A 25698-nucleotide genomic window follows, 5' to 3' on the forward strand; every position below is an offset into this window, starting at 1 on the left:
TACATTTAGCTGAAATACTTATGCTTCACATTATATTTGACCATTTTTTACCCAAGTAATATAAAACTGATTAAGCAATTATAATGGAGCACAATAAACTATATATTGTACAGTGGGCACATTTTCCTTTGGAAGTCCTACTATCCCCCATTTTGTTCAGGTACAGAAAATCATGTTTATTGATCAAATTAATCATTTTTTTCAATTCATACTTCTCATAGTAATTTTGATTTAAAAAACATACTCAATTGCTTGCTGAGTTTCAAACCTGTCCCAGGATGTCTGCAGAAGCGTAACCATATTAAATAAGAAATGCCATTTTAAAATTAACTTAATTTTTTAAGTTCTGTTTTCTTTGGGCTGTAGCCTATCTAGACTCGATCATTTCTCAAATTACATTTAAGCAGCAAATTGATATTAAAAGCAATCATTTCAATCAATAATATAGCAGATACAGTACTTTCTTCTTTTATTCCAGCATGTACTATTGGAGAGCAAACAAACAGGTGCTGATATCATTCTATATTGTTTTAAAATTAATGTAGAATTATAAAATTGAAACAGGACATTGGAGATAAGAAATGCTCGGAAAATGTACAGTACATGGTAACTTCACAGACTGCTCTTGAAGAACCTTTGCCTCCTAGAATATAACACAAATAACATGGTATTTGTAAACAGTGCTAATTCTAAAATACACTTGTGTATTGGCATGATGTGCAGAAGAGCTTTTATACATAGTACATAGTTATTTTATTCCAGATTTGTACAATTTATGTGAATTTCTAAATTATAGACTAAATAGCATGTTTATTGATTATAAGACCTGGATGTTTCTTTTACATGTCATGTTTATCCTGACCTATCTTGAAAAACTAGAACAGAAAGTTTTATGTCTGCAATTTGTACCTGTGAAACATGGCATATTTTGAATTTGTTGAGGTCATCTCAAGTGTGGAAATACCATGGAGGAAAATGGAAAATGCCAAGATTTTTTTTGTTATTATCATTTAAGAACATTATGTTTTGCATTCTCATTGATTTTTTCAAATCATTTTAAAAATGGGTTTGGTAAATTACCAATAATTAAACAGTTCTAATTACAGTCACAGCATTTTCTGATATTTGATACGGTTTAGGTAGGGCCCTGCGAAAGACACATTTAACTATGACAATGATGAGCTGACAGGATGCCAAGTTAGAGTAGGCTGAACCCTGCCAGGCTATCCGTATGATTTGGCAAGTCTTTGCAGCATTGTAGTGACATCAGTAAGACTTGCATCATGCCTCCAGTTGATGCCAACTCTAGGTTGGGCATTTTGGGACTACTGGAGTGAAGAATACTATATAACTCTGACAATGTATGATTCGGAGGAAAATATACATGGTCCTCTTCCCTTTAATGGTAGTTCGAGTGTCACAGTAGTACAGCCAAGTTGATTAAAAATCAGATATTTCCAAATGTGTAAATTAAAGTTACACATAGGAAATACACACTGTATTACATACATTATTCTTACAGTCTTAGCCAAGATTTGTGTTTGTAAGAGTTACCTTAATATTGTCCTGAGGGGGACCTGCAGTGAGGGGAAGATTTTGGCGAGACAGAACGTCGCTGGAGGACGTCATCAATCTCAGATTCAGTAGCTCCCTGCAAGAATACCTCAGAATTGAGATTTACTGAACCTGAAATGCACCTTAGTTTTATACATGGTTAAACTGTACAGTACAGTATATATACAGTATATGGATATACAGTACAGGTATATAATCATGATCCTCTTGAAACTGTGGCAGGAATTATACATTGTGCTACATCAAAACTGTGGCGCATCAATATTTGGGACAGTTATTTTTTTTTCCTAATTACATAGTTACCCCTATAGATTTGTGTATTTCTCAGCATTTGGGGTAGCTACTGTATGGTGAAGGGCAAAGGCAAAACAGCCCTTGATAATCTCTATTCTGAACTGCCTGTCCTTTCCCAATTCAGATTGTACCTGTAATGATCCCCTCTATTTACTAGAAATTCATTCTTTTTGAATTATTATTGATACAAAATGCAAAATTACAGATTAAAATAATTAATGTTATTGAATGTACTAAGCATTTCAGAAATCAAAGTTCATTCCACATTCAGTTCAAGTCGTTTACACCCATGAAAACTACATTGATTGGAATTTGCCCCAGTGCAGCCCAGAAAAAAAAAACAACAAAATACATACAGTATTACATTTACTGTACACATACATAGTACATATTATTCAATAAAAGGTCTATTCCAATTAAATAACATATATACTGTATATATTTGTTCCCACATGATACTTGCAACATCCAACGTCTATACTGTATATGGAGATGCCCAATGTCTTCTAGATAGATGCTATTTCAGAACTGAGCAGAACTACTTTTGATACTTTGAAATTTCCTCCCCCAAGGGAGGAACATTTGAATCCATTTAGGACCTGGAACTGGAGCATCCATTTAGGCTACCTGTGGCAGCCACATCATTAACTGAATTTAGAGGGAACTTTAAGGGAGCTTTAGGTTCAACAAACCGTACTCTTATGAACAGTGCTATGGTTATAATCCAGGGTAATGTCTCATGTGAAGGATGATACCCCCTACATGTCTCCATGCTGGGGTCCAACAAGAAGAGTACCAGGCACAGGTCCTCCAATACCACTAACAGTGCCTGGTTGTCTATGAAACAGGCTGTGTTTGAACCTGCTGTTCAACATGCTTGTCTCTCCTGTCCACAAAATAATCAGGCCCAGCCTTGGTTTGCTTCTGAGATCATCTAGAGGGTGGTGAGATGACTTGTCTTGTCATGTCTTGACAAGGTTTATAGTACATAATTATATTCCAAGACTTAATATGCTGCATAAAAGCATGTTTTTTCAAGAATAGTCTATAGCGCAAAGGGCTATTCTACTCATAAAAAGATGCAACGGTCTAATTCTGTGATGGATAATTTGAATCACCTCACAGACATCTGTCTTTGCTTTGTGTCAGCCACCTTCCAATTTAAAGATGCTTAGTAAACAGGAAATCTGCTTCGTATTAGATGTTTGACTGAAGTTTTCTTTACTGACAACAGTTAGGACAAATGGCACAATGAAATGATTGATAGCCAAATAGCTCATTGAAGTTTTGTAGATTTACAGTAGTTAAACCTATATTTTTAACACGTTTTTGGAAACACCCACCCTACTATACTGTACATGGATTCTGATAAAAAGTCTTCATCCAGTTTTCAAATGAGTGCTAATCGCACTGTAATTGTATGTAGAAACTTTAACACTGTAACAGACAGTACATAAAACCATTATTGTGTTTCTTGAATAGTATATTTTATTTTTTTGTTTCCATTACAACTTTTTTTATCAATCTCTACGATTTGGACAGCATACCTACTTAATAACAGTTTAACCATAGCAATGTATTGAGTAAGATTTGATATCAACCTATTTTGTTTAAAAGTGATTTCAAAAGGTTCTTGAGAAAGAAAACAAAATGATAATGGTAGGAAAATATTGCCATGTTTGACTGATTTAAAAGTGGAACACAGGTTAATATTAAATGGCTTATTGTGCCATATTATATGAAAACAGAAGACAATGGTAAATTCTAATTCCTTACGTTTATACATAATTTACAGTATACTATAGTATTTTATGTCTTGAAAGATACCAAAGTAATTTTACCTATATTTCATAAATCAAACTTTTAATTTAAGGTGGTTGAGGGTGTAGTTAATTGTTCATAGCCTAATACAGCAGACCTCTGATCTATAATGGCCCCCTGAAGACATCTTAAATAGATGGAGAGTGGGTAACAAAATGATCGTTTTATATTTAAGTAATAATGAGAGAAAGATTACTGGGCAGTACATAGAAAATGACAAAGAGAAACCATCACATAAAAGACATGTTGCCAAGTCTAACAGTTTTTGCGGAATTGTAACAGCTTTATCCAGTGAACTGCCCTTTTGCACCATTATATAAAAGATAAGCTTTTTTGTTGCATACGTCTATGCTTCTTACGTCTGGCTAAAGTGTTTTCTGGCTTGTTACAAATACCTCTTTTCTTAGCTAATAGCTAAGAAATCACAGTTCAATTTAGTCTTTTGTCTTCTAACTCTACCCCCCTTACTCAGCTTGTTTTCTGGGTTTCTGTCTCCTCTGACTCAGAAGTCAGCAGCCACTGCTGCAAAGTGTAATCAGATCATTTGGAGCATAAAATAATTGCTTGCTTAAGCTGAATGAGTAGGAACTGTATCAAACAGAACTGGCAGAGACATCCAGTGAAAAATATATCTACCTATAAATATACAGACGAATGGATTGAATAAAATAGCAATGGACTGTAAGAATAAATTGAGTCGCATTTGCTAAGCAGGGAATTATTAAACAGCTGAGGATCAAGGTGCCTTGGTGCTTCTTCCCTTAAAGAATAGATAGAGTGATTTTTTTTTAGAAAACTAAAATGGTTCAGGAGCCCCAGCTTCACCACTACTTGTACTGTATATAATGGCAAACTACATGTAATCAGATTAGGATCCAGTGAGTTATAACAGATGCTATGAGATTTTGATAATTTATGTAAAAAATGAACACTTAAACCATACAGCAGCTTTGCCAAATTAAAAACAAATGATGTTCCTGCCTGATGACTCAGTAAAACCAAAGTAGCTGTAGCACAGTGGCAACGAGAGAAGCTCTTTTTGTGAAGCAGAGGATACAAAATTCACCATGGCAAATGACATAACCCTAAGCTACCACAGTAACTGTGTAATGAAGGAATGAAATTAAATTATCGTGTGAAAGAAATAAAATGGACTGTTTTAGGAATATTCCCATCTGGAGTATTCAAAAAAATGCTCTTGACTTAGGAAGATTTAATCCTTGCTGAATTGAGAAACTTCCTGAGAGTCCACTTAAAGAGGATAAACTACAAAGAACTCTTTCAAGAGTTGTCCAATGCAAAGCAATGCAAAAATGAGACTCCACGTTTCACGTCAGTTTGTCTTAAAATCACTGCTAAATTTAAAGGTGTGAAAGAATGTGGTGAAAGATTATAGAGGGAACATATTTTGGGCAAAGAGTTTTGATTAGCCTCTACCAATTATAACCCTTCGTGCTAAAATTGGTAGTTTCCTCTGTCCTGCTTCCAACTACAGGCAAAGGGAAAGGTGATTAACTCATTTCCTGTATAATTACGCTCAGCTGTTAGTGTTTAGCTTGCCTCCTAGGGTATAAAAGGACACTGTACAGCACTGCACAGCTCTTTATCTTTTATTTGACAGACCTGTGAACCACTGAAGTGTTGCTTGCTGAAAGAGAAAAAAATGAGAATGGGATAGGAAAGTCTACTTGGGAAAACTGTGATGCACTTTGGCTATTGGTAAAAGGATGGAAAACAATTTTTCAGCCATCCTATTAGATTGGTTAGGCTAGGGCTCCGGTGATGAAGCTGGGTTTTGTTTGGGTCTGTTAATAGCCTGGAATGAGGAAACCCTTCATAAGGCTCATTTCCAACTTTATACCAGAGGATGTAAGTAAACGAGTCCACTGAAATGGTGCTTTAGCACCACAAACTGTCATATTGGGAAGAAATGATTTTCCATACTATTTTTGTATTCAAGTCATTATAACAATATTTTCGTTATCTTTGTCACTATTCTCTCACAGGGACACCAATCCATGCAAAGCTGGAAAGAATAATTCTTTCCTTGGAGCAACGGTCACAACATCCTTGTAAATATGCCTGAAAAAACCTCCCTAGCCCCCAGTATGGCAAATGGCAATAGAGGACTGAAATCCTCTGACAGATCTTGAAATATGAAAACATTGCAAAAAGAAAGCAGGTTGAGGAATTAAATGCCTTCACTGCATTAGGACTGATAATGACCTACAGTATGATGAATCCACAATTTAAAACTGAAAACGTATCTGGAAAATGGTGTACAGTGCTAGAACTACAGTACAGTACATACTTAAAACCATATCACAAAATCTAAAAGTTGTAAGAGAAAAGATGGAAGTATTTGCCTTGTGTAGCTTACATTAATAAACCATGTTTATTTCCACTGTACTGACTACATTTGTCACACATACTATTGTATAAAAAGGATGGTTTGTACAATAAAGTATGTTTGTTATTCTGATTTCCATGTGACTTATTCAAAGGGTACACCGCAGCTCATATTTAAATGTGATTCACTGATGTAAAGTGCTAGTTATGACTAAGGCTGATAACGGTAGATTCTAAAAATGCACTTAAATGTCTTAAATGACACTTTTAAAATGAACTTTTCAAACAGTTCATCAGTGACAAAGTTAATATTTCTAGAGGCATACAAGTCCTAAAGAAGCACACAGACATCACAATCCCTTCTTGAACTTACAAGTATGAGCACCAAAAAAGCCACTTTTTTATAAAAATATAAAATATAAAAATTGGGCTTAAATGTTATATAAAAATTATAAATATAAAAATTGGGCTTAAATGTTAAACAATTAAACACTTGATGTGCATCTGGTGCTACTCACTAAGGAAAGTCGTTCCCTGGCGCTGACAGATGTTAGCAGACTTCGCACTCGTTCATGGATTGATTCCCAGGTGCTGTGAGAACTGGAATGAAATTTAAATCACAGGAACAGATTGGAATGGATATGAATAATTAGGCTAGAACCAGTAGTCCATGAGCCAGACATGGAAGTCCCTATCTCCCCTAGAGAAATTATGTCATAGTGCTTTTAAGAAGCCTTTTAGCATGCAAACATAAAATTCAGCATGTCATTGGGTAATTGCTGCTTGTGACCAAGAGACAGCTATTTATATTGAAGCTGGATCAAAACCCTACAGAATAGGTCATGTTATTTGCCAAACCGCTTAATACCATACGGTGTCAAAGCCGGAGCCTACCTGGCAAGCAACGAGCGCAAGGCAGGGCACACCGTGGATGGGGCGCCAGTCCATCGCAGGGCAAGTGCAAGCCACGGTAAAGGCCAAGGGGGGGAATTTGACCTGGACACCAGGATTACTCGAGAAATGCCCGGGCATCTTTAATGACCACTGAGAGTCAGGACCTCAGTTTAACGTCCCATCCGAAAGATGGTGCCCACTACAGTATAGTGTCACGGTCACTTTAGGACCCACACAGACATCAGGGTGATGGGCTCCCAGTGCTGGTCCCACTAACGCCACTTCCAGAAGCAACCATAATTTCCCAGGAGGTCTCCCATCCAGGATCTGACCAGGCTCAACCCAGCTTGGCTTCAGTGGGTAGCTAGTTGAGAGCTGCAGGGTGATATGGCTGCTGGCTCTACAACCTTATATGTTCATTCAATATTTGTACTTGAATATATTAACAGTAGCTTTATTTCATTTGAGGTATAATGGTAGATGAACTGCTGAAAAATGAACGTTATCTAGAGGCCAATCCCTGCTGGCTGGAAGATCTCCTGGCTGAAGAAGACAGACAGCTCTGAAGTGGGCAGAATATGTGCAATTCCAGTAGCAAGAATAAGTTTGTGGTCAAACTTCTTACTTCAGCTAATCAAAATCTGTTCTATGCCAAAAGGAGATGCGATGAGCCAAGAACTTGACTTTATAAGATTTGCAAAGACATCCCTTAAATTTAAGGTGACAAGCATAACAGATGCCATAGAGTGCTTCCAGACATTCACAAATATTAAAATATATCATAAAGATTAGAAATTACATTACTTTAATTAACATCTGTTTGTTTGTTTTTTGCTAGTTTCTAAGCAATATATTAAAAGGATGAAGTTGATTATTCAGGATAAATGCAGACAATTTATTGTATATACAGTAAGAAAACAGCTCTGTTATGTTGTTAAACAATGTTTTACTTTAGCTACTTACAAATTACAAATAACTTTTATATGACAAAATCTGAGAAAATAATCATCCATATTATTAAATGAATATACATTTTCTATCATTTATAGCTAAAATCACAAAATGGTCTGAATTTATTGTCTGGATTACATGTTTTATGACTCAAAAGAGATTAAGTGTTTTGCACCAAAAGCTTAGGTTTTCCAAATTATATGACACTAACACCAGACAATACATCATCCTTTTGTCCAACGTTTACAACTGTCTGCATGTTAAAAAACAGCAGTAGGTTTTATACCAGTCTAGTCTAATTAAAAAAGACCATCTAAGTAAGGCTTGAACACTGATCTGATTATGGGGCTTTTTTTTTTTAGGTATATAAAATGAAAATTCAGGGTTTCGTTTTTTTTGCTTAGCAAAGAACAAACAGCGTAATTCTCATACTACATATGTCAAGGTTTTGTTGTGCTTACAGTCTATAATGTTCTTTGCCTTTAAAAAAGTGGCGCAGATGGTTTATACAGGAAATACTGTATACTGAGCACTGAGTTTCCTTTCGTACCTTTGCTTCAGAGGTGAGCAGTTCCTAAACTGGCTTTGTGAAGGCTGCATTGTTGAGTTAGGGGGAGATCTCTTCAGCTCTTTCAAGTTCAGGCATGAACTAGAATCCAAGGTGTAATTAACAAGATCATCTGTGTCTGTAGATGAAAACGCATCCTCCAGAGTCCTAGGGATCTATAAATAAAAGCATTAAATTAAGCAAAGAATATTACTGTAGGTTACATGTAATTTTACTGCATATGCTAGCTCTCCAAAATTTTCTAAGGAACCACATTTTTCACTGAGCATTTTTGTACTCTGCCTGTTACACAAGTGTTGAACGTAATAGTATATAGTTCAGTGGTTTGATTAAATCCTAATGAATATGATAGAAGGCCTATCATTATTTGGAGTATTTGGAGAGCCTCACCTAACTGAGGAATGACAGTCTAGTCATGAGGACAGGCTGTCCAAAAATCCCCCCATTACTATTGTGAAGATTAAACTAGGGTGCGAGACATATATACTTTACTTAGGCAATAGGAGGTGTGCGAAATTTGGATCTAACCTATATAACCTATAGTTTATAACTTCTGTTATGTTTCAAACTCCATTTGAAAAAAAATGCATAAAATAAAAAAGATGACAGATGTACTTGGTACTTTTCCAAATTTAAACTCACAGCTCATCTATTTATGGCCCAATGTCTGCATATACAGTAACTACTAAATTCTAGGGGAGCACTTAATAACTTAATAACCGTTTCCGAACAGACAGAATTTTGATATTTTACATACCCCCTCTGCAGATGGATTTGACCTAGTTGTTTCATGAGAGTCTTCTAGAAACACAACATAAATCAAATTTGGTCAACCCCTGGTAAAGCACAAAATAATATTCCATAATATTTAATGGATAACCAAATAAAACATTAAACAATTAATGAAAAAAAGTATGATGTGCCAAGCGATAAGAGATAAAATTGACATAACTAAATCAGACTGGCTGTTTACAATTGTCATGAAAACATTTAGAATAGAATAGTAAATAAAAGGATAACTAGTGGCAGAGGTTTGGGAGCGATTTCAATAATTTCAGAAATAAACCTTAAATTTAAAATGGATGAATCGGCACAGAAAAACAAAATTAGCCCAAGAAGGACACACTGTACCAACATAGAGACGAGCCTTTGGAGAAATATCTCTTGATGTGGATTTCCTAAGAGAAGCTTGTGAAATAGGTTGTGTTGATGTCACAGGTGGCCAAGAGTTACGGACCTGAAAACAGAACAAACAGATTGCATGTTAAAAAGATTTCTGTATTTGTTTCTATATTGACTCACTAAGGGCCAAGAAGTATCCTGGAAACGTTTCTGGTAAGCAGATTGTATCCTATGATGACTTGTGTCATAAAAGAAGTAATAATAAAAGAAATACTCCATCTGGTGGCTAAAGTGAAGTACTGTGGTGGCTTTTGTTTCAGTATTGACACATTGTGAGCACAGATACTTCATGCAAAAACAGGAGCTCTCTGGATTTAAATGTTATGCCCCAAACACAAGTATTGTCCATAAATGCCAAGACCAAAAACAGTGGCATTCCAGTACCAAGATAGATAACCCCTATTGTGTCCAATTCTTGTGTTTCTACCATTTCCTTTCTTATTCTAAAAGCATTCGATAAATAAATAAATAATAATAATAATTGCTTACACTTATATAGTGCTTTTCTGGACACTCCACTCAAAGCGCTTTACAGGTAATGGGAACTCCCCTCCACCACCAGCAATGTGCAGCATCCACCTGGATGATGCGACGGCAGCCATAGTGCGCCAGAACGCTCACCACACATCAGCTATCAGTAGGGAGGAGAGCAGAGTAATGAAGCCAATTCATAGATGGGGATTATTAGGAGGCCATGACTGGTAAGGGCCAATGGGAAATTTGGCCAGGGCCAGGGAAATTTTGACCCCTACTCTTTTCGAGAAACGCCCTGGGATTTTTAATGACCACAGAGAGTCAGGACCTCAGTTTTACGTCTCATCCGAAGGATGGCGCCTATTAACAGTATAGTGTCCCCGTCGCTATACTGGGGCATTAGGACCCACATAGACCGCAGGGTGAGCACCCCCTGCTGGCCCCACTAACACCTCTTCCAGCAGCAACCTTAGGTTTTTCCTAGGAGGTCTCCCATCCAAGTACTGACCAGGCTCACACCTGCTTAGCTTCAGTGGGTTGCCAGTTGTGAGTTGCAGGGTGATATGGCTGCTGGAAATAAAGTTAAGCAAAAAATAAAAAAAAAATAGAAAAGACCAAAAAGGAGTTAGAGTTGTGCTCACATGTCGTACTGCAGAGTCAGGTCTGGAGTGGGGGCTGGACTCTTGCTGGTTTGGCCCCAGGTTGAGATGTGCAAGTCTCTGAGTGTTATTCTCCGACAGCTCCGCTATGTGCCTCCGAGTGGCAGGTGACACAGACCTCAACTTTGACATCCCTGTTGATTTGTCATAACGCTGCTCTTTACTGTGAGGGGCTCTTTTCTTCCCTGGTGAAGGATTTGCTTTCTTGGATAATTTGCATCCTAACTTCTGGGCCTTCTTCCGGATTATTTTTCTTGAAGCTTCCTTCTAGATATCAGAAAAAAATCCAAATTATTTTTATTAATTTCTAGAGAAAACACTCTTTATGAAAATAATAGAAATGACTTCAGAAGGAAGGGCTCAGAATTTCTGCTTTAAAGGAGTCTTATAGCTCAGGTTATAGCTTCATAGTGAACAAAATCACAACACTGGGCCCATATAACTTATTATCCCATACAAAAATTGCAGTGGGTGAAAAGGGTTCATGACCAAAGAAAATGAGCATTTAAAACATTTCTCTCAAATACGATTTAATTAGATCAGCTTCAGAGGTCTCTAGTGAACTGGTTCCCAATCCTGATCCTGAGATCTCACATACCTGCTGGTATTTATTTCACCTGAGCAACAAATTAAAACATTTAACCCTTAACAGACCTAATAATAGGCTTACTTGGAGCACTATAGCAGTTTTCAGTTCCTAAACATGTAGGATATTTCCTTTTAACTGTTGTGTTTCATTAGTTACTTTATATCTCCAACTCCTGAGTAGAATAAAACTTGCAAAAATTCTAACCAAACAACTTGTTGGTTTGGTTAAGTATTCATTTAAATAAAGACCTCCGTTTCCATGAAAGTCTGCAGAAGTGTCTCATTAGAAAAGAAAATCTTTCATGTGATTTATCATTAATAATTTGGCTCAGATTTTAGTGCTTCCTTGTTATATGAGTGAAAATCCATGTGCAAACTCTATCTTGTCTGTAAATCATCTGTAAATTGTAAATCATCTGTTTTAAACCATTATGCATATTATACAACCTGCATATGCTATTAAAATAGTAATACAGATTTTAAAAATAATACTAAGGAAATCCAGCATTTAAACAAACATGTGTAAGAAAGCATCTTACCAAAGGAGTATTTGTACAAATCCCATTCTCTATTTTTGAGGAGCATTCTTTAATGGTGGTTCTAGTGGAAAATTCTAGCCTTGGTGCAATTCCCTGGAATATGAAGGAAAGAAGTGATGAAGAGCTTTTGGCTATCCCGTAACTCAGTCTTTCAAAGTCTGAGAAAGACTCTTAAGTGTAAGAAGTAGCATTTATTTTAGGAAAGTTATGCTTTCTCTCAGCTGTGGCCTGTAATTTAAACAATTCATGTAAAATCGAGGTTTGAGAAAAAAACAATTTTACAGCTTTACAGTTTTAGTAGCCAAAATGCTTTTCTAAGTATGTAAAATGTATGCTACCACAGACTGCTAAAATCCCACTTTGCATCTGTAGCAAGAAAATAAGAACATGTGACAGTATCAAAACTGTAGTGCTGGCAGGTGTCTTTGAGATTAATCCCACTGTATCTCGACAGACTTCTCCAGCACAGAATCATGATCACAAATGTTCTCCTAAACTAGTGAATATTGTGCTGGAAAGATAGATTCTAACCTCTTTCCCCACAATGTGAACATGGTCCAGATCTGCCATGATAACAGGCAATGCACAATGTTGTACTGCACGTATTAATTAAGTATAATATACAGTATGTAAGATATGTATAAGTGCATATTGCATATGTAATATAAAGTACAATATTTGTATATAGTATAATTATGTATATATTATAGGTAATGTATGCTAGCATATTCACTATTTGTGAATTATAAGTATTTTCTTTCTTTTAAAAAAAGCTTATTTGCTTCTATCTGCATGGTTAAACCAAACTGATCATTAAAATATTAACACATATGTGATGTGATCAATGTTCAGGTTTTATTAGCACCAATAGATTATATCAGCTGCAGAATAGCTATAAACAAATGAAACAACGCACAATTTGAAATTATATTTAAATTTGTTTCTGCGGTAACAAAGACCTATTCTGTGAAGACGGAATAGGAACGGAAATCTTACAGGGAACACATGTGCTCGCGTCATTAGTATTTCTCTGTCCACTCCAGGGTATGAAGGGGCCAGCTTAGGCTCCGGGAACAAAAAGGTCCGGGCATCTTCTTCATAAAACGCCAATGTTTCACCCACTGAAATCAGGTCAAAACAAAGACAATGAGAACTCATTGCTGTGAAAATCAAATCACTATCACTAGTATTATACCTGGGGGGGATCAGTTGGAGTGATCATTTTGCTGATGATCTTAGGGTTTAGAACTTAGAAGCTGGGTTCAATCTTTTTGGGGATATTTTACATAGAGATTGACTCATTCAGCCTTACTGTCATAGCAGAGGTAATGAATGGGACTGACAGATGGGATTGTTAAAATGGTGCGAAAATACAAGTACCTTACCTGGCGGAATTAACTGTATCAGCTCAATTTTTGCAGTTTCCCCTAATTCACAAAGAAAAGATATGTCATGTACGATGAGGAGGTTGGTCAGGCCTGACTGACACATTAATTCTATTAGAGTGACAAATATTTCTAATGAAACAGCGCAACAGTGAAGGCCCAATGTGTTATTTTTGTTATTCTGACCTAGAATAAAGTTTTCCTATTGGAAACCATTTCATATTACAACAACGAAAAGATACATAAGTTTGAAAACCATCCTCTTCAAATCCACTAACAAGTTTATGACACACGACACAGAACAGGTGGTCTTCAAATAATATTACGATTTACATGGTGCACAAAATAACCTATAGCCAGAAATGGCTGTATAGGTCTTGTGTCCAGCTCCCTCCTAATAGAACCCCCTGCATGTGTCTACAGACCAATCCAGATAATAAAGAACACTGCAGCCCAACTAGTCTCTCAGCCTCTCGAAACAATCTACAGGGCTTCCTGGGGGACCGCACTGGCATACAGTATCTTCGGACCACTGTGTCAGGCCCTATGTTCCCACTAGTGTACTGAGATCCGGTTCCTCAGGCTGACTGGTAATGTCAAAGCTGAGTCCTTAGCCTCAACTGTTTTTTCTGCACTGTCCCTCCCAATGGTGGACCAACCACAGACTCACTCACCAGCTCCAAGAAGAAACTGAGAACTCAGCTCTTTAGAAATACTGTATCTAACCCCAGAGTCCCATGCGTATCCCTCACAAACTGTACTGACTGTATGTTACCTGCACATATTCCTGTTTGTCACATACCAACATCCCTAGCACTTAAATCCATGTTACCCGTCCTGTTTCAGGGGTTTTATTGCTGTCTTGTGCATCCTTTGCAACTTAACTAGATGTTGTTATAAGTCACATTTGGATAAAATGAATAAAACTAAATGAGTCATACTCCACATGTTGTTGTTTTATCTGCACCTGATCAAACTGCATGACAGTCAAAGGTTGAGCACAACATAAACATAATGAATAGCTTTCACTTTTGGACTTCTGTTCTAAATGTTTCAGACATACATTCCAACAGCTCAGCGACAGCAGCTGGGTCAACTGCATGCTTAAATACCTAGAAAGGCAAACAGAAACATGTAATAGAGGGAGATACATTCATATACACATACTGTACATACACTATGTGCAACAAAAACATGTCTACATATGTGTGACAAAAACATAAGTCTTAATTTAGTTTCAGTAGCTCACATAAATAATATTTTAGCTGAGACCAGATTTGTGTTTGAGTAATGTTAATATTTGATTTCATTAACATGGCCCGAGCTCAGTGTTTAGTTCTTATGCTGAGTTAAAATTGACAAAATGAGATTATTAAGGATTTGTATTTATTATTTTTATTTCTTATCCTTTCATAAGACATGATTTTACTGGACAAAAGGACAAAAGCATTTAATGAAAGAACCTACTCCTGCCTGCACCCATGGTGCAGAATGATGTTAATTTGACAGTTCAGTGACACCCTTTCTTTGCTCCAATCTCCACTTGGAGTGAGAATTACTTGACTTCAGGAAATACATGACATGAAATACATGACTTCCGGTCTTGCCATGACTAGCTTTCTCTCCCAACCTGAGTACTCTAGCGTCAGCTTTCCATTGCCTTTAACAGGAGATTTCTGCAACAGGACAACTGGCTATAAGTGTACAGGAAGAGTCATGAAATATCTCACAGCAGTCTCTCCAGAGGCTCTCGGTTGTATTTTGAGCACTTGAAGATGGACACTGTAGTAACGTAGAACACTGAAGATCTTCAGTTTTCAGTGGTTGACATTTACAATAATTGTCCTGCTAGATAATCCATATAAAGTGTTAAATATTAAAAATCATAAATAATTAAAAACTCTTTACCAATGATTTTTAGTATTAATAACAACATAATGAATTACCCAGATGCTCCTACTGGTGTGCTTTAAGCTCCAGGGTCTTCATAAAGTGTATTAATTAAACTGGTATGACTATGCCTGTGCTCAATAAATACTCACATCAAGTCATACAGTTTTACCTAAGATTTTGTTTTTCCCTTTCACTTTTCCCTCCTTCCCACATACTGTAGAAACTTGAAAATAAGATTCTGATAGCACAACCTCCTGTCTCTCACTGAAAAAAGCATCATTTCATTTCCTGCACTGTTGAAATTAAAGATAGACTATGGCCAAAAATGTATTTACCTTCTCAAATCTCATTTTTTCCTTAAACAGAAAGGGGAAGACTGGCGCAACACACTCGGTTTTCTTGTACTGATTCATGAGGCACACACTGAGGTAGACATCATCTTTGTCAGCCAAAAACACACCAGGACATGTCACCTGGGAAAAGATTAATAATAACGAGTGACTTTTTACTTTGGGTGTTCCATTCCTTAAACTGCAGTATATCTCCCAAGCTGTCACACCTAGTGAACAGACTTTAGCGTGGTTTCTTTAATATTCACGATACCAGCAATCTGCTATGTGCTGCTCTGCATTGTGTATTACAATGTTATTGAGAATTGCAACTGAACTTACAGTATAAAGGTACGTTTATAAAGTACAACTACATTTTGTGAAATACAAAAAATAACAATTTGATAGCTTTTTCCCAGAAGCCAATTAACTTACTGTACTGTACTGTATGTTGTTGGACTGTGAGAGGACACTGGAGCACCCAAATACAGGGAAAACATACAAACTCCACTGAGACACTGTAGCATTCAGGTCCCATTTTGAACACAAATAACCCAAAACTTAATTATGGGCATCCTATAACAGGTGCTGCTGAACTGGATCCACTGGGGTGGGCTGTGTTATGAGCTTTTGAACTGTAATGAGTAAAATGTAAAATCTGACTTCGACCTTCTTTAACTTTCCAATAGGTAGCTCCAAACAAAGCGACTCATTGCTTCCTGGTTCCTGTTCGGTTGCTACAAGACTGTGAAAAGATCTCCCAGCCCATACTGGATCTTACAAGTCAATCAGCACTTCCACATCCTGTCTCTAAGCTCTTTTTTATACTTCAGGTTATAAATCGTTTTAATTTAAAGAATAATAGTTACAGAGACGCTCATATTAAGCTTTTTTAATGCAAAATAGATCTAAAACAGAAACTGTATAAATGTAAGGGGAACTTAAATAATAAAACAGTTCTTACACACAACAATTATAATACAAAAAAAGATCTGTAAACTAATTTATCCCTTATGCATTTGCGGAAATGTAGCAAAATGCACAAAACAATTGGATGTTATTCCGATACTGAAATAATAAAAAGTCTGCACGGTTCCTTTAAATTTTAAATGTATCTGTTCAGGTTTTCCATATCTCATATTGTAATTAAACAAAACAAAAAGTCCGTTACAATAGTTGTACAACATTCGCCTGTTTATTTTATTCTTGCGTCTGTCCCTTCTGTCCATGTACAGTAACAACACAGTTTGAGTTTGGCGAGATGTGTTTCAAGCGAAACTCACAGTGGAAATCTTAATCCTAATCCAGTATTTTGCAATTAGAAATGCGAGTGCTTAAAGCAGTCCATTTCATGCAGAAAATTACTGTATTTATACATACCGTTTTATTAAGGAATTAATGTATAATAACAGCAATAAACGGTATCTCCTACGCTAAACGACAAACGTAAACACGTGGATAGTAAAACAAACAAGAGATGCGGTTCTTACCGCATGGAGATCCAATTCAACCATGACCTTCACTGCTTTTTGAGGCATTTTCGGGAACTTTTCATGCGCTGGCAAAACTTTGATTCGCTCCAGTCCGCAGTGCCCAGCGAGCCCAACCCTTTCGGCAGTCAGACCCGCCGTGGAGACCGCCGCGGAGTAGCGTCCGGTTGCCATGGGGACCGGCTGTCTCCTAAGGTCTACGCGTCTGCGCAACTCCCCGCAAGGGGGCAGAGAGACAGAAAACAGCTGGGACATCAGTGACACCTGGTCAATTTGTACATTTTCCACTATTCTATATTCTTCTGCTAGTACGTGTTCTTCCGGCCTTGAAACATAAGGGAAGTTGTTCCACTGACTGCCCAGACTTTGCGGTAAACCCTAGGATGCTTCTCGTTTAATTCTCCCTTCTCACTTAAATTAACCCCCCTCCCTCGGGGTCGAATAAACATTATTTTGGGTTCTAAATTTGCTGGAAAAATAAGAAGCAAGCAGAAAAGACAGAAACATCTTTACAGCATCAATGAACAAAACACCTAAGCAGGGTTAAATGAAATTGACCTAGAATTGTGATTTTTGTTTTTTAGTGATTTACAATTGTATATACAGTACAACATGGATAATATAGTTAGATACAGTTTAGTCTTTCTGTGAAGACTAACAACTTCTTTCTGCTAATATTACACTTACTAATATTATATTTTGATACTAATATACATAAACGAATGATTCTGGTCTGTTTTCCTAAAGGTAAAGGATGACAAAGATGAGGACGATATACAGCCAAGTGCACAATTGAAAAAATGCTTAAAGGATGCATTTCGATGGTTATGGAAAACTAATCTATGATAAATCCACACTGAACTCTTTGTACAAAATGTTTTTATAAAACTTTCAAGTGAAGAATAGCCTTTCAACACACTTTAGACCGTCCTCTTTAAAAACCATTAAATCATGATTTGTATTTACCTAAAATGACGCAGCCTTTCAAGCCACTGTGACGTACTGTATATCCTTTACGTTGATGTCACCCTGCAGGGGTAGTAACCCCGGCTACTGTCCAGTTTAAGATTTTGACGCTTTGATTTGGAGTCTCCAGGCGAAAGACTATACAGTCAATTCAGGACGCGGCTGCGGTATCACATCTCGTCTATGGATAAAGCGCATTACATTGCTTACCCAGCTGTCGTTGACACGCCGGGGCACTTTACAAATATGAGAAGAAAACTGGACCATCGTTATTATGAGGCTCACAAGCAGCGGGTGGAGAACGGTAAGTGGGAAATGCTCAGTTGTTTATAGAAAGTTGAAGGTTATTTTACCATTATAGCAGTATTTTCTTAAACACTCTGACATTGCTACAAACTTTCGCCCCCAGTGAAACCCGTAGTGGACAATAAAGCGCCAAGGACATATTTACATTTCCATCTGAAGATGAAGAAAATTCAGGTAAAATAATTAATACATAAACAGGAGTCGTTAATCTAGGTTGTTTTGTTCTTAGTTGGTAACATTTTAACTTTCTTAACAAAGACTCCCCGACCGATTAAGATAAACACTGCATTCACTAATATACTTTAAAAAAAATATCTGCTTTTTAATGAGTCTGCCAGGGACCGATTAAGAGTTAGGCTGTTTAACAAAAACGTAAAACGGTTGTCAATACTTTGTTGTGTACCGTACAGTGTGGCATAAAAATGATTTATGTGGCTTGAAAATATAATGACTATGCCCCAAAGACAGAACTCACGACTGCAGAGCTGAACTACAGTACATCAGCGTGAGTGGTGTAGAAGCAACACTTTTAAGTTAATTCCCCATTGAAAACGTAAGATGGTAAGAAGGCAAAACACAGTTTTGCATCTGTGGTGACTTCTACAGGTGTATGAGGGTAAGAATGGACAGCTGTGTCAGTATGTTTGCTGTTATTGGAACTCTGAGATTAATACCCTATTCTGCATTCGTCCACACACCCAAAGGAAGCTCCCCACTTGAAAGTTTCTCATTTTCTTCATTTCACTTCTTCAAAGTGTCTTTTGTAACCATTTTTGAAATGACAGCTTGGTAATAGATTCCAGCTGACTTGCATTTTTTTCGCAGTAGGAAGTAAAAGGTAACAATTTTAAGATAATTTATTTTTGGGAATTGTGCAGATAGTGAAATATTTTTTTTCCCCAAAGATGGAGCAGGAGAGATTGGCGACAGTGGAGAGGAACAACAGAATCCTGCTTGAGAAAATGGCTTGCATTAAGAGCACCACTGGCTGTGTGGACAACTGGAATAACTACCAGCCCAAAAGGTGATGTATTTTCTTAGCGTTCATTAAAAAGAACGGGCAAAGTAAAACTCTCACACAAAGCCGATGCAGGTTAAAGAGCTGACGTTTTAAATATGAGTACAAATGGAGATTACCTCACAAGAAGAGACAATTTGCTTTAGCTTGTTTGACTTCTAGTAACTAATTGATCTGAGGATCTCATCCAGCCATATTGTGACAAAGCCAGGCAATCAGTTTTAACATCATAGCTGGGTAGCTGGTTCCAGACTTCAGCTACCCTTTGTGTAAAGGAGTGCTCCTTATTCTCAGTTTCACAAGTGTAAACGTTGTTGTAGTTTCCACCTGTGTGCTCTGGATTGAGTTTCACTGTTGATTCTGAAGTTGTCCTTGGCTTTGAGAGTTTTGAAACTTCACTCAGGTTTCGTAGTCTCTGAGCTTTTTAGAATGTCTGCATTTTAGAGTTGCATACTGTAGTTGCATCATTACTGAACCAATATATTATTAGGCTTTAATAATAGAAATAGAAATAACTAGAATAGCAATAGCTCTTTCCAATAATATTTTCACTGCAAAGTAATGGAAGTGATTTTCTTGTCAGGTTTCCAGGTAGTGGAAGCGGATCATGATTGTAAGGCTTGTTTTCCTTCCCAATTTGGAAACTTCTCATGTCATTCCTCACAGCCAAGAAACTGCATACAAAGCAAGAATACTGACTCTTAAAATTGGGGTCCTGTGCCTATCAAAAAAGGCCTTTGCAAAATATTCTTCTTTCACTGCGGGGATTGAGTTAAAACTGGTCAGAATTTATGAACAGCGAATGACTTTGCACAAAAAAAGGAACAATGACATTTTTTTACACCAACAAGTCATTAACTGCTCTTCTTCAAACACCATTAAAGGACCATTTAAATTTGACCACTATATTTCAAACATCATAGATATAATTCTGTTTTCCCTTTAGTTTACTCACAGGTCATTCACACTGTTGAAGCACATGGGGAAGAGCTTGCTGGAAAACCTTCAAACACTTCTAGTTTACACATTGTTTTCTGTGTTTAGATTTCTTGTCTCTTTTAAAGCCTGTCTATCTAATGTCATTAACCCCCACGTTTCTTTTTCCATCGTGTCCTTCAGCCTTAACATTGGTAAAAGAAACCAAGAGCTTGTGAAGATAACATTGGACAATCAGGCTATCCTCAATAGAATAAATGCTACCAAGTCCATCTATAACCATCAAAAGTGGCTGGCTGACTACAAGGTAAAAATAATTTCCTGGGGTCTGCAAATGAATTTATAATTAATATTGCATTCATATGAAGCTTTTCGTCCCAGGGGCTTCACACATATAGAGTGGGACTTAAAGAAGCACCAGTACATTTTAGTGATACCTTGAGTATCTCGGACAGTGAGGCCTTCTATCATAACCTGACCTTCCTGCATATAAGGCAGTTATTTCTTCTCTGCCTCTAAGGCTTTACATCAGTCATAGTCAGATACATAGAATTACCTATTCAGTTCCTGTACCTCGCAGGTCTCTTGATAACACACATTGGGTATTCATTTTCTAAATTAACTGTACATGAGGAATTTTAAGACATCTGTCAATCACAGTAACGCGTTCCCTGTGTCCATGCATAAACTGTCTTTAAATGTAAACAAATTTATGTTTTAGCACATTTATGAAAAATATTATGACCAAAGTTTGTTTTGGCCAGTTATTACCGAATGCCCATACATAAAGTATCCAGAATGTTTAAAGAGTGCCTGAAATTATACTAGAGAGACTCTTCAAATAATTCCCCATCCGTTTTTTAATATATCAATAAATAAATATTGTTTTAGGTTAGCAGAGGATACCTTACTCAAATAACAAAGTACCCAGAAACAAGAAAGACAAAGAACAAGGTAAGATTAAAATAAGATGCATTAGTAGGAAGTTATGCTTTATTCATTCCTAACAAGTCATCTTATTATGTAAAGAATGTGTTTTATATTCCTTTAGAAGGGATCTGGTATTTCGATGATTAACACTATATGAGGCTTTATCTAAGTTTACATCAGTGTGCAGTTAATTAAAAAAAACATACATATTGCCTTTAATTTGAAATTATTAAATAAAGGAACAAATTTACATAACTCACTAAAACAAAAGTTAAAGAAGCCGTGGTCGACAAAATATGACCTTAATTCTACTGACACTATTTTAAAATCAGGATATTTGTATGAAGAGATTTTGTAGAATCAGACAATCCTGAGGTCTTTGTTTCTGGGAGACAGCTGTATTGTATAGAATAATGTAGTGTATATGTGAATGGAAAATTAACGGCTTTCTATCCGTACATAAATTCAGGAAACTTGTATATAAGACATACATGATTTTATAGCAACACTAATGAATATGATAATAGAAAGCAAAAAGCAAAATGACAAAATGATTGTTGCTATATTACCCAAAATATTCTGTGCCAATTTAGTGTACATTTAAGTTCAAGAATAACCTTAATCATTCTCCTATGAAAATATCCTGGACGTTGACCCAGAAGTCTACAACGATCTTAAATTCTGAATTGTTTGGTTTCCTATTTATGAATATGAATTACTTAATTACATTTTTAATATTTTTTAGGACTGCCTGCCAGTAATCAACAAAAAATAATGGAAACAGATCACAAGGAGTGGCACTGTGAAGATTTCTTTTTTGGTCACAGTAATAAAGTATAAGTGGAGTCTGAGTGAGTTAAAAAAATAAAATAAAGAGTTTAACAGTTTTTGTTATCTAATAAAGGAAAGGTCTCCATTACATACACAGCATACAATATCTATACTGTAAGCACAAATATATCGGTATGCAGATAACTGAGAAATAAAATGTTGTCTTAAGGTTAAAATGATTGAAATGCCTTTGCTGCAGGATGTTTTAGACATTGTTTTTAGAAATGTATCCTAATTGTAGTAAACATGTTGCTTTAAGCATTCATGTGCATGATGTGATGAGATCAGAATTTAAATTTCATTCCAAGTACTGAAGTCCCAAGTTTGAAGGTCAATATTTGTTCTTCTTGTTTGCAAGGAAACATTTGTTTCATAACACGTTTGGACAAACAGCTATGTGAATAGTTGGTTGATTTTTATTTTTACACATAATGTAATACACCATACTTCAAGTTCTGCATAGCTTCTTCAACTGGTTGGATAACTTGTCAAGTTATCAGATCACACCAAACTTCAACTAAAAATTAGCAGCTACAGATTGCACTTTTGTCCTTACTAGTCTTCATCAATACGGCATAATGTTGTCAGGTGAAACCAGTGTCTTTTTAAACTAAGCACAAGTCCTTCATCAAACATATAGCTTTCTAGGGTATCGGTTGTGACTGACTGATGTGAATGTTCCCTGGCTTGTGAGGCATATAAAATCAATTTTTAATACTTAAAATCCCATTTTAAAAATGGGCCAACATTCTTCTTGATATTGTCTCTGGACAGTGTGTCTATTCCCGCCTGAACTGGAAAGATGCCACTGTGCACACTCTTCCACATTTTTTTCATCTTTGTTACACTGTATAATCAAAAACAATTATATTCTATAGTTATTGTTCAGATTCAGTCTGTATGTTTTCTGTGCATTTGACTTTTTTTATAGTGTGTATAGGTTGTGGTTTTTACAACTGCCAATGCGTTTTAAAAATCAGTGACTGATTCCTATAGGATACGGAATTGAGAAACCTTGGTATTGTAAACTGCTAAGGGATGGCAAAGGAACAAGTAAAGGTTTATTCCATGCTGAAAAGAGAAGAAAAGAAACACAACATTTCGGCTGTGGAACCTTCTTCGGGGGTGAAAGACTCCACACTCAAAACTTTATATCTCTTTTCAGCATGGAATAAACCTTATTCCTTTGCAGCCTATGCATGCTGACACAGCTACCTACTTGAACTACTAATACTGTAGATAGTCATAGAACTGTGAAAGGAAATGGGAAAATAAGATAATAATGTATAGTCACTTCACCTTTTAAAACCTGCTTATATATATTAACACTTATTTTCAAAGTGAAGATATACGTACTGTTTATAGCTGTTGATGTTAAAATAAGCATTGATTTTGAATGCGTATAGTGCTATGGTTCTGTGCTTTAGTAATTATTTTAGTTTAAAATAGGCATGTCGTTCTCATAGCGGCCCAGTAAAAGTGGAGGAATTAAACTCCAGCGGCCTGAATGCTTTTATTGGAGACTTTTGGTCTCAATTTCTGACGCTGGGTGGCACTCCGCCGCAGCTATCAAGGACTGAAGAACCAAAGGCAGGTCATTGTGTTCTTCGGCGACATGGACTTGGTGGAGAGGGTACCGAAACTTTGCCTGAAATGTACGCACTTGAAAAACGCACTTTTTGGTACGAAAGTTATGCTAAACCGTTAAGCAGATACTTTTCACAATTGAGTGTACTCAAGAATGATACACGGTTGCTGTGATGGAATATATTTTAGTGTAAAAATCTGAAATCACTCAGGCGCTGGATAGACAGCACACTATTCTATTTCCTTTTTGAAAGCCCCCATGAGGAAGTTGTGCGAGAGTCGTGGCTAGCACCTGGTGATTTTGAATGTAAGTAAGAACGTGTAGCTAATATTGGTTCTTATATGTCTGTTTCTGTTGTAATTCCGGGTTGCTGTTTTTATTTTTATTTCGTGTGGTGCAGTAATTTCCCCTGTGTTTCGTTATTGTTTGGTGTTCGGCCGTTTACATTAAATGATTATCTTCATGTTAAAGCCTCTGTGCATGCTGCATTTGACAGCACGATGTACCTGGCTAAAAGAAAGAGTTCGGTTATTTCGTATAACTTCAAAGCTCTTGAAGAAAGGTTGTGATAAGCAGAAGCTGTAGCTAAAGGTATATTTTGCCCTGTGTCAATATGTCCTTTGGTTTAACCGCCTATATGAGTTCTTTTGTAGTTGCGCTCTTGTATTCTTACAGTGTAGTACCGTATATAAGGCTTAATAACCCGTTAAAGGCGTTGGTCAAAGGTGTAATATTACATTTTAGCAATTTGCTTGCTTATTGTCTTGTTACTGTTATAGAGACAGCGTAAGAAAGATCTGAAAAGGACAGAGTTAAAAACATCAAGTGTACCTATAAGACCTGTTATCGGATATTGTATTCAGTACTAGGCAGTGTGTTGTACAGAATGATACTGCAGACCTGGAAAAAATCGGAGAAAAAAACGACTATATTAATTGCTTATTTAAGGAAATATCGTTTATTCGGATGGGATCAATTCCATAAACGAGTCTGTCAAACCACGGGACTAATTGAGCTCCATCAATAAAAAAAACAACAACCCAGTATCACAGGCAAAAAAGGAGAACAAACGGAAATAGGTTGTCCTTTTATTACCCAATTTTTTTTTTATGAACCAACTGTAAATCTAAGTTAAATAAACAGCAATCCCAAGTAGTGGCTTTTATTGGGAAGTTATGCTGGCAAGAAGTGCCAGTTGTGCCCAGACTGCCAGTAATATTATCAATAGGAGTGCCACAGTCCCAAATTTAAAAAAGACGTTTTAAAAAAATCAGCAGTATTTAATCCAGTGGGTTCAGAGTTATAATTGCATTGTATGGTAGCGTGTATGTCTCTGAGACTATTACTCCTTGGACCTGTGCTTTGCCCTTTTCAGTTGATCCACAGCTGCTGTTAGTTTTAATAAAATTGCAAGGGGATTTTTTAAATGATTTTTTAAAAACATGATTGTTGGCTTATTTTTAATTATTTCATTATTATATCAGCTATAGTATATAGCAGTGCACCAAATCACTAATTTTCCAAATGTATCCAAGCGTGGTGCCATGCATCCTGATCGTTCTGTATTTCTGGATGTATCATCCAATTCCAATCATGAAGATGATGAAGACTGGATCAAATGCCTGTGTTAAACTTTATGTATCGCACATGCCCTGCCCGTAAAATTAAGTCTGAACATTTTCAAGTAACACTGGTGGTGTAGTCTCGATCTATAATGGAGGTTTGCTTAATGTTTTTAAAAAATGTATTATTTTAAAACCTTCAGGAGTGAAAGAAGATTCGGTCATATTTTTGCTGCAACTGCCCATGGGGAATTCCACAAACTAGTGTCTGCAGATTTCCATTGGCTATTCAGGAATATTAATCCACCAGCAGCTGGTGAATACTTAACATTGCAGAGGTTGATACGTTGTGATCTCCAACTGTGCTTCCTGTGCCTGTGAATTTCCCATTAAGGCAGGACATTTGGTAGTGTTATTTGGCACATGTGGGAGCAACAGATTATTCAAGAGGCTGAGTACAGACTGGACAGGACTGATTAATATACGTCTGGGCAAAAAATATACTTACAGTAAAGCAGACTTTTTCTGAAATTATAATTTTTTAGCTTCCTCTCTGCCTCTTCTCTTCCT

At 36.6% G+C, this 25698-nt stretch overlaps 4 protein-coding genes across 5 annotated transcripts in view; 3 read left to right on the plus strand and 1 right to left on the minus strand.

Moving 5' to 3' along the window:
- LOC148677733 (excitatory amino acid transporter 3-like) overlaps positions 1–5714 on the plus strand; it is a 41826-nt gene extending 36112 nt beyond the window's left edge. The window contains exon 13 of the mRNA XM_088624876.1: positions 5697–5714. The gene's annotated coding sequence lies outside the window, so the exon portion shown is untranslated. The remainder of the gene's footprint in view (positions 1–5696) is intronic.
- spata6l (spermatogenesis associated 6-like) lies at positions 453–17323 on the minus strand. 2 transcript variants are annotated; one of them, XM_088624897.1, is made up of 13 exons: positions 16992–17282; positions 15508–15645; positions 14343–14391; positions 13280–13321; positions 12891–13015; positions 11895–11987; positions 10750–11034; positions 9584–9689; positions 9210–9253; positions 8435–8607; positions 6558–6639; positions 1555–1651; positions 453–643 (listed from the first exon to the last, which is right to left on the minus strand). In XM_088624897.1, exons 1-12 carry the CDS (start codon positions 17244–17246, stop codon positions 1556–1558), a joined length of 1488 nt encoding a protein of 495 aa, XP_088481023.1. In that variant the 5' UTR covers positions 17247–17282; the 3' UTR covers positions 453–643; position 1555. The 2 variants fall into 2 exon arrangements, with proteins under 2 accessions (XP_088481023.1, XP_088481014.1); XM_088624888.1 differs by lacking the exon at positions 15508–15645 and having other exon boundaries at positions 16992–17323.
- A 722-nt stretch (positions 17324–18045) lies between these two features.
- LOC148677735 (sperm axonemal maintenance protein CFAP97D1-like) lies at positions 18046–22154 on the plus strand. The gene is made up of 6 exons (XM_088624928.1): positions 18046–18261; positions 18367–18437; positions 19169–19287; positions 20401–20524; positions 21109–21171; positions 21893–22154. The coding sequence occupies exons 1-6, from the start codon at positions 18141–18143 to the stop codon at positions 21920–21922; spliced, it is 528 nt and encodes a 175-aa protein (XP_088481054.1). The 5' UTR covers positions 18046–18140; the 3' UTR covers positions 21923–22154.
- Positions 22155–23727: 1573 nt separating this feature from the next.
- aimp1a (aminoacyl tRNA synthetase complex interacting multifunctional protein 1a) overlaps positions 23728–25698 on the plus strand; it is a 29900-nt gene continuing 27929 nt past the window's right edge. Inside the window, exon 1 of the mRNA XM_088624916.1 lies at positions 23728–23872. Coding sequence (XP_088481042.1) covers positions 23871–23872 — 2 coding nt within the window. The 5' untranslated portion in view covers positions 23728–23870. The remainder of the gene's footprint in view (positions 23873–25698) is intronic.

This window comes from Lepisosteus platostomus, chromosome 1 (genome assembly GCF_059453375.1).
Source record: "Lepisosteus platostomus isolate fLepPlt1 chromosome 1, fLepPlt1.hap1, whole genome shotgun sequence".
NCBI classification, from domain to species: Eukaryota; Metazoa; Chordata; class Actinopteri; order Semionotiformes; family Lepisosteidae; genus Lepisosteus; species Lepisosteus platostomus.

Excerpts from the sequence above, each read along its gene's own strand:
- spata6l (XM_088624897.1), bottom strand. The coding sequence starts at position 17,246 with ATGTCCCAGCTGTTTTCTGTCTCTCTGCCCCCTTGCGGGGAGTTGCGC. Across the intron at positions 15,646-16,991 it reads TTGAATTGGATCTCCATGCG|GTGACATGTCCTGGTGTGTT; the intron begins GTAAGAACCGCA and ends ATCTTTTCCCAG. Across the intron at positions 13,322-14,342 it reads TGTCGCTGAGCTGTTGGAAT|GGGAAACTGCAAAAATTGAG; the intron begins GTATGTCTGAAA and ends TTTGTGAATTAG.
- LOC148677735 (XM_088624928.1), top strand. The coding sequence starts at position 18,141 with ATGGATAAAGCGCATTACATTGCTTACCCAGCTGTCGTTGACACGCCG. Across the intron at positions 18,262-18,366 it reads CAAGCAGCGGGTGGAGAACG|TGAAACCCGTAGTGGACAAT; the intron begins GTAAGTGGGAAA and ends TTTCGCCCCCAG. Across the intron at positions 19,288-20,400 it reads AATAACTACCAGCCCAAAAG|CCTTAACATTGGTAAAAGAA; the intron begins GTGATGTATTTT and ends CGTGTCCTTCAG.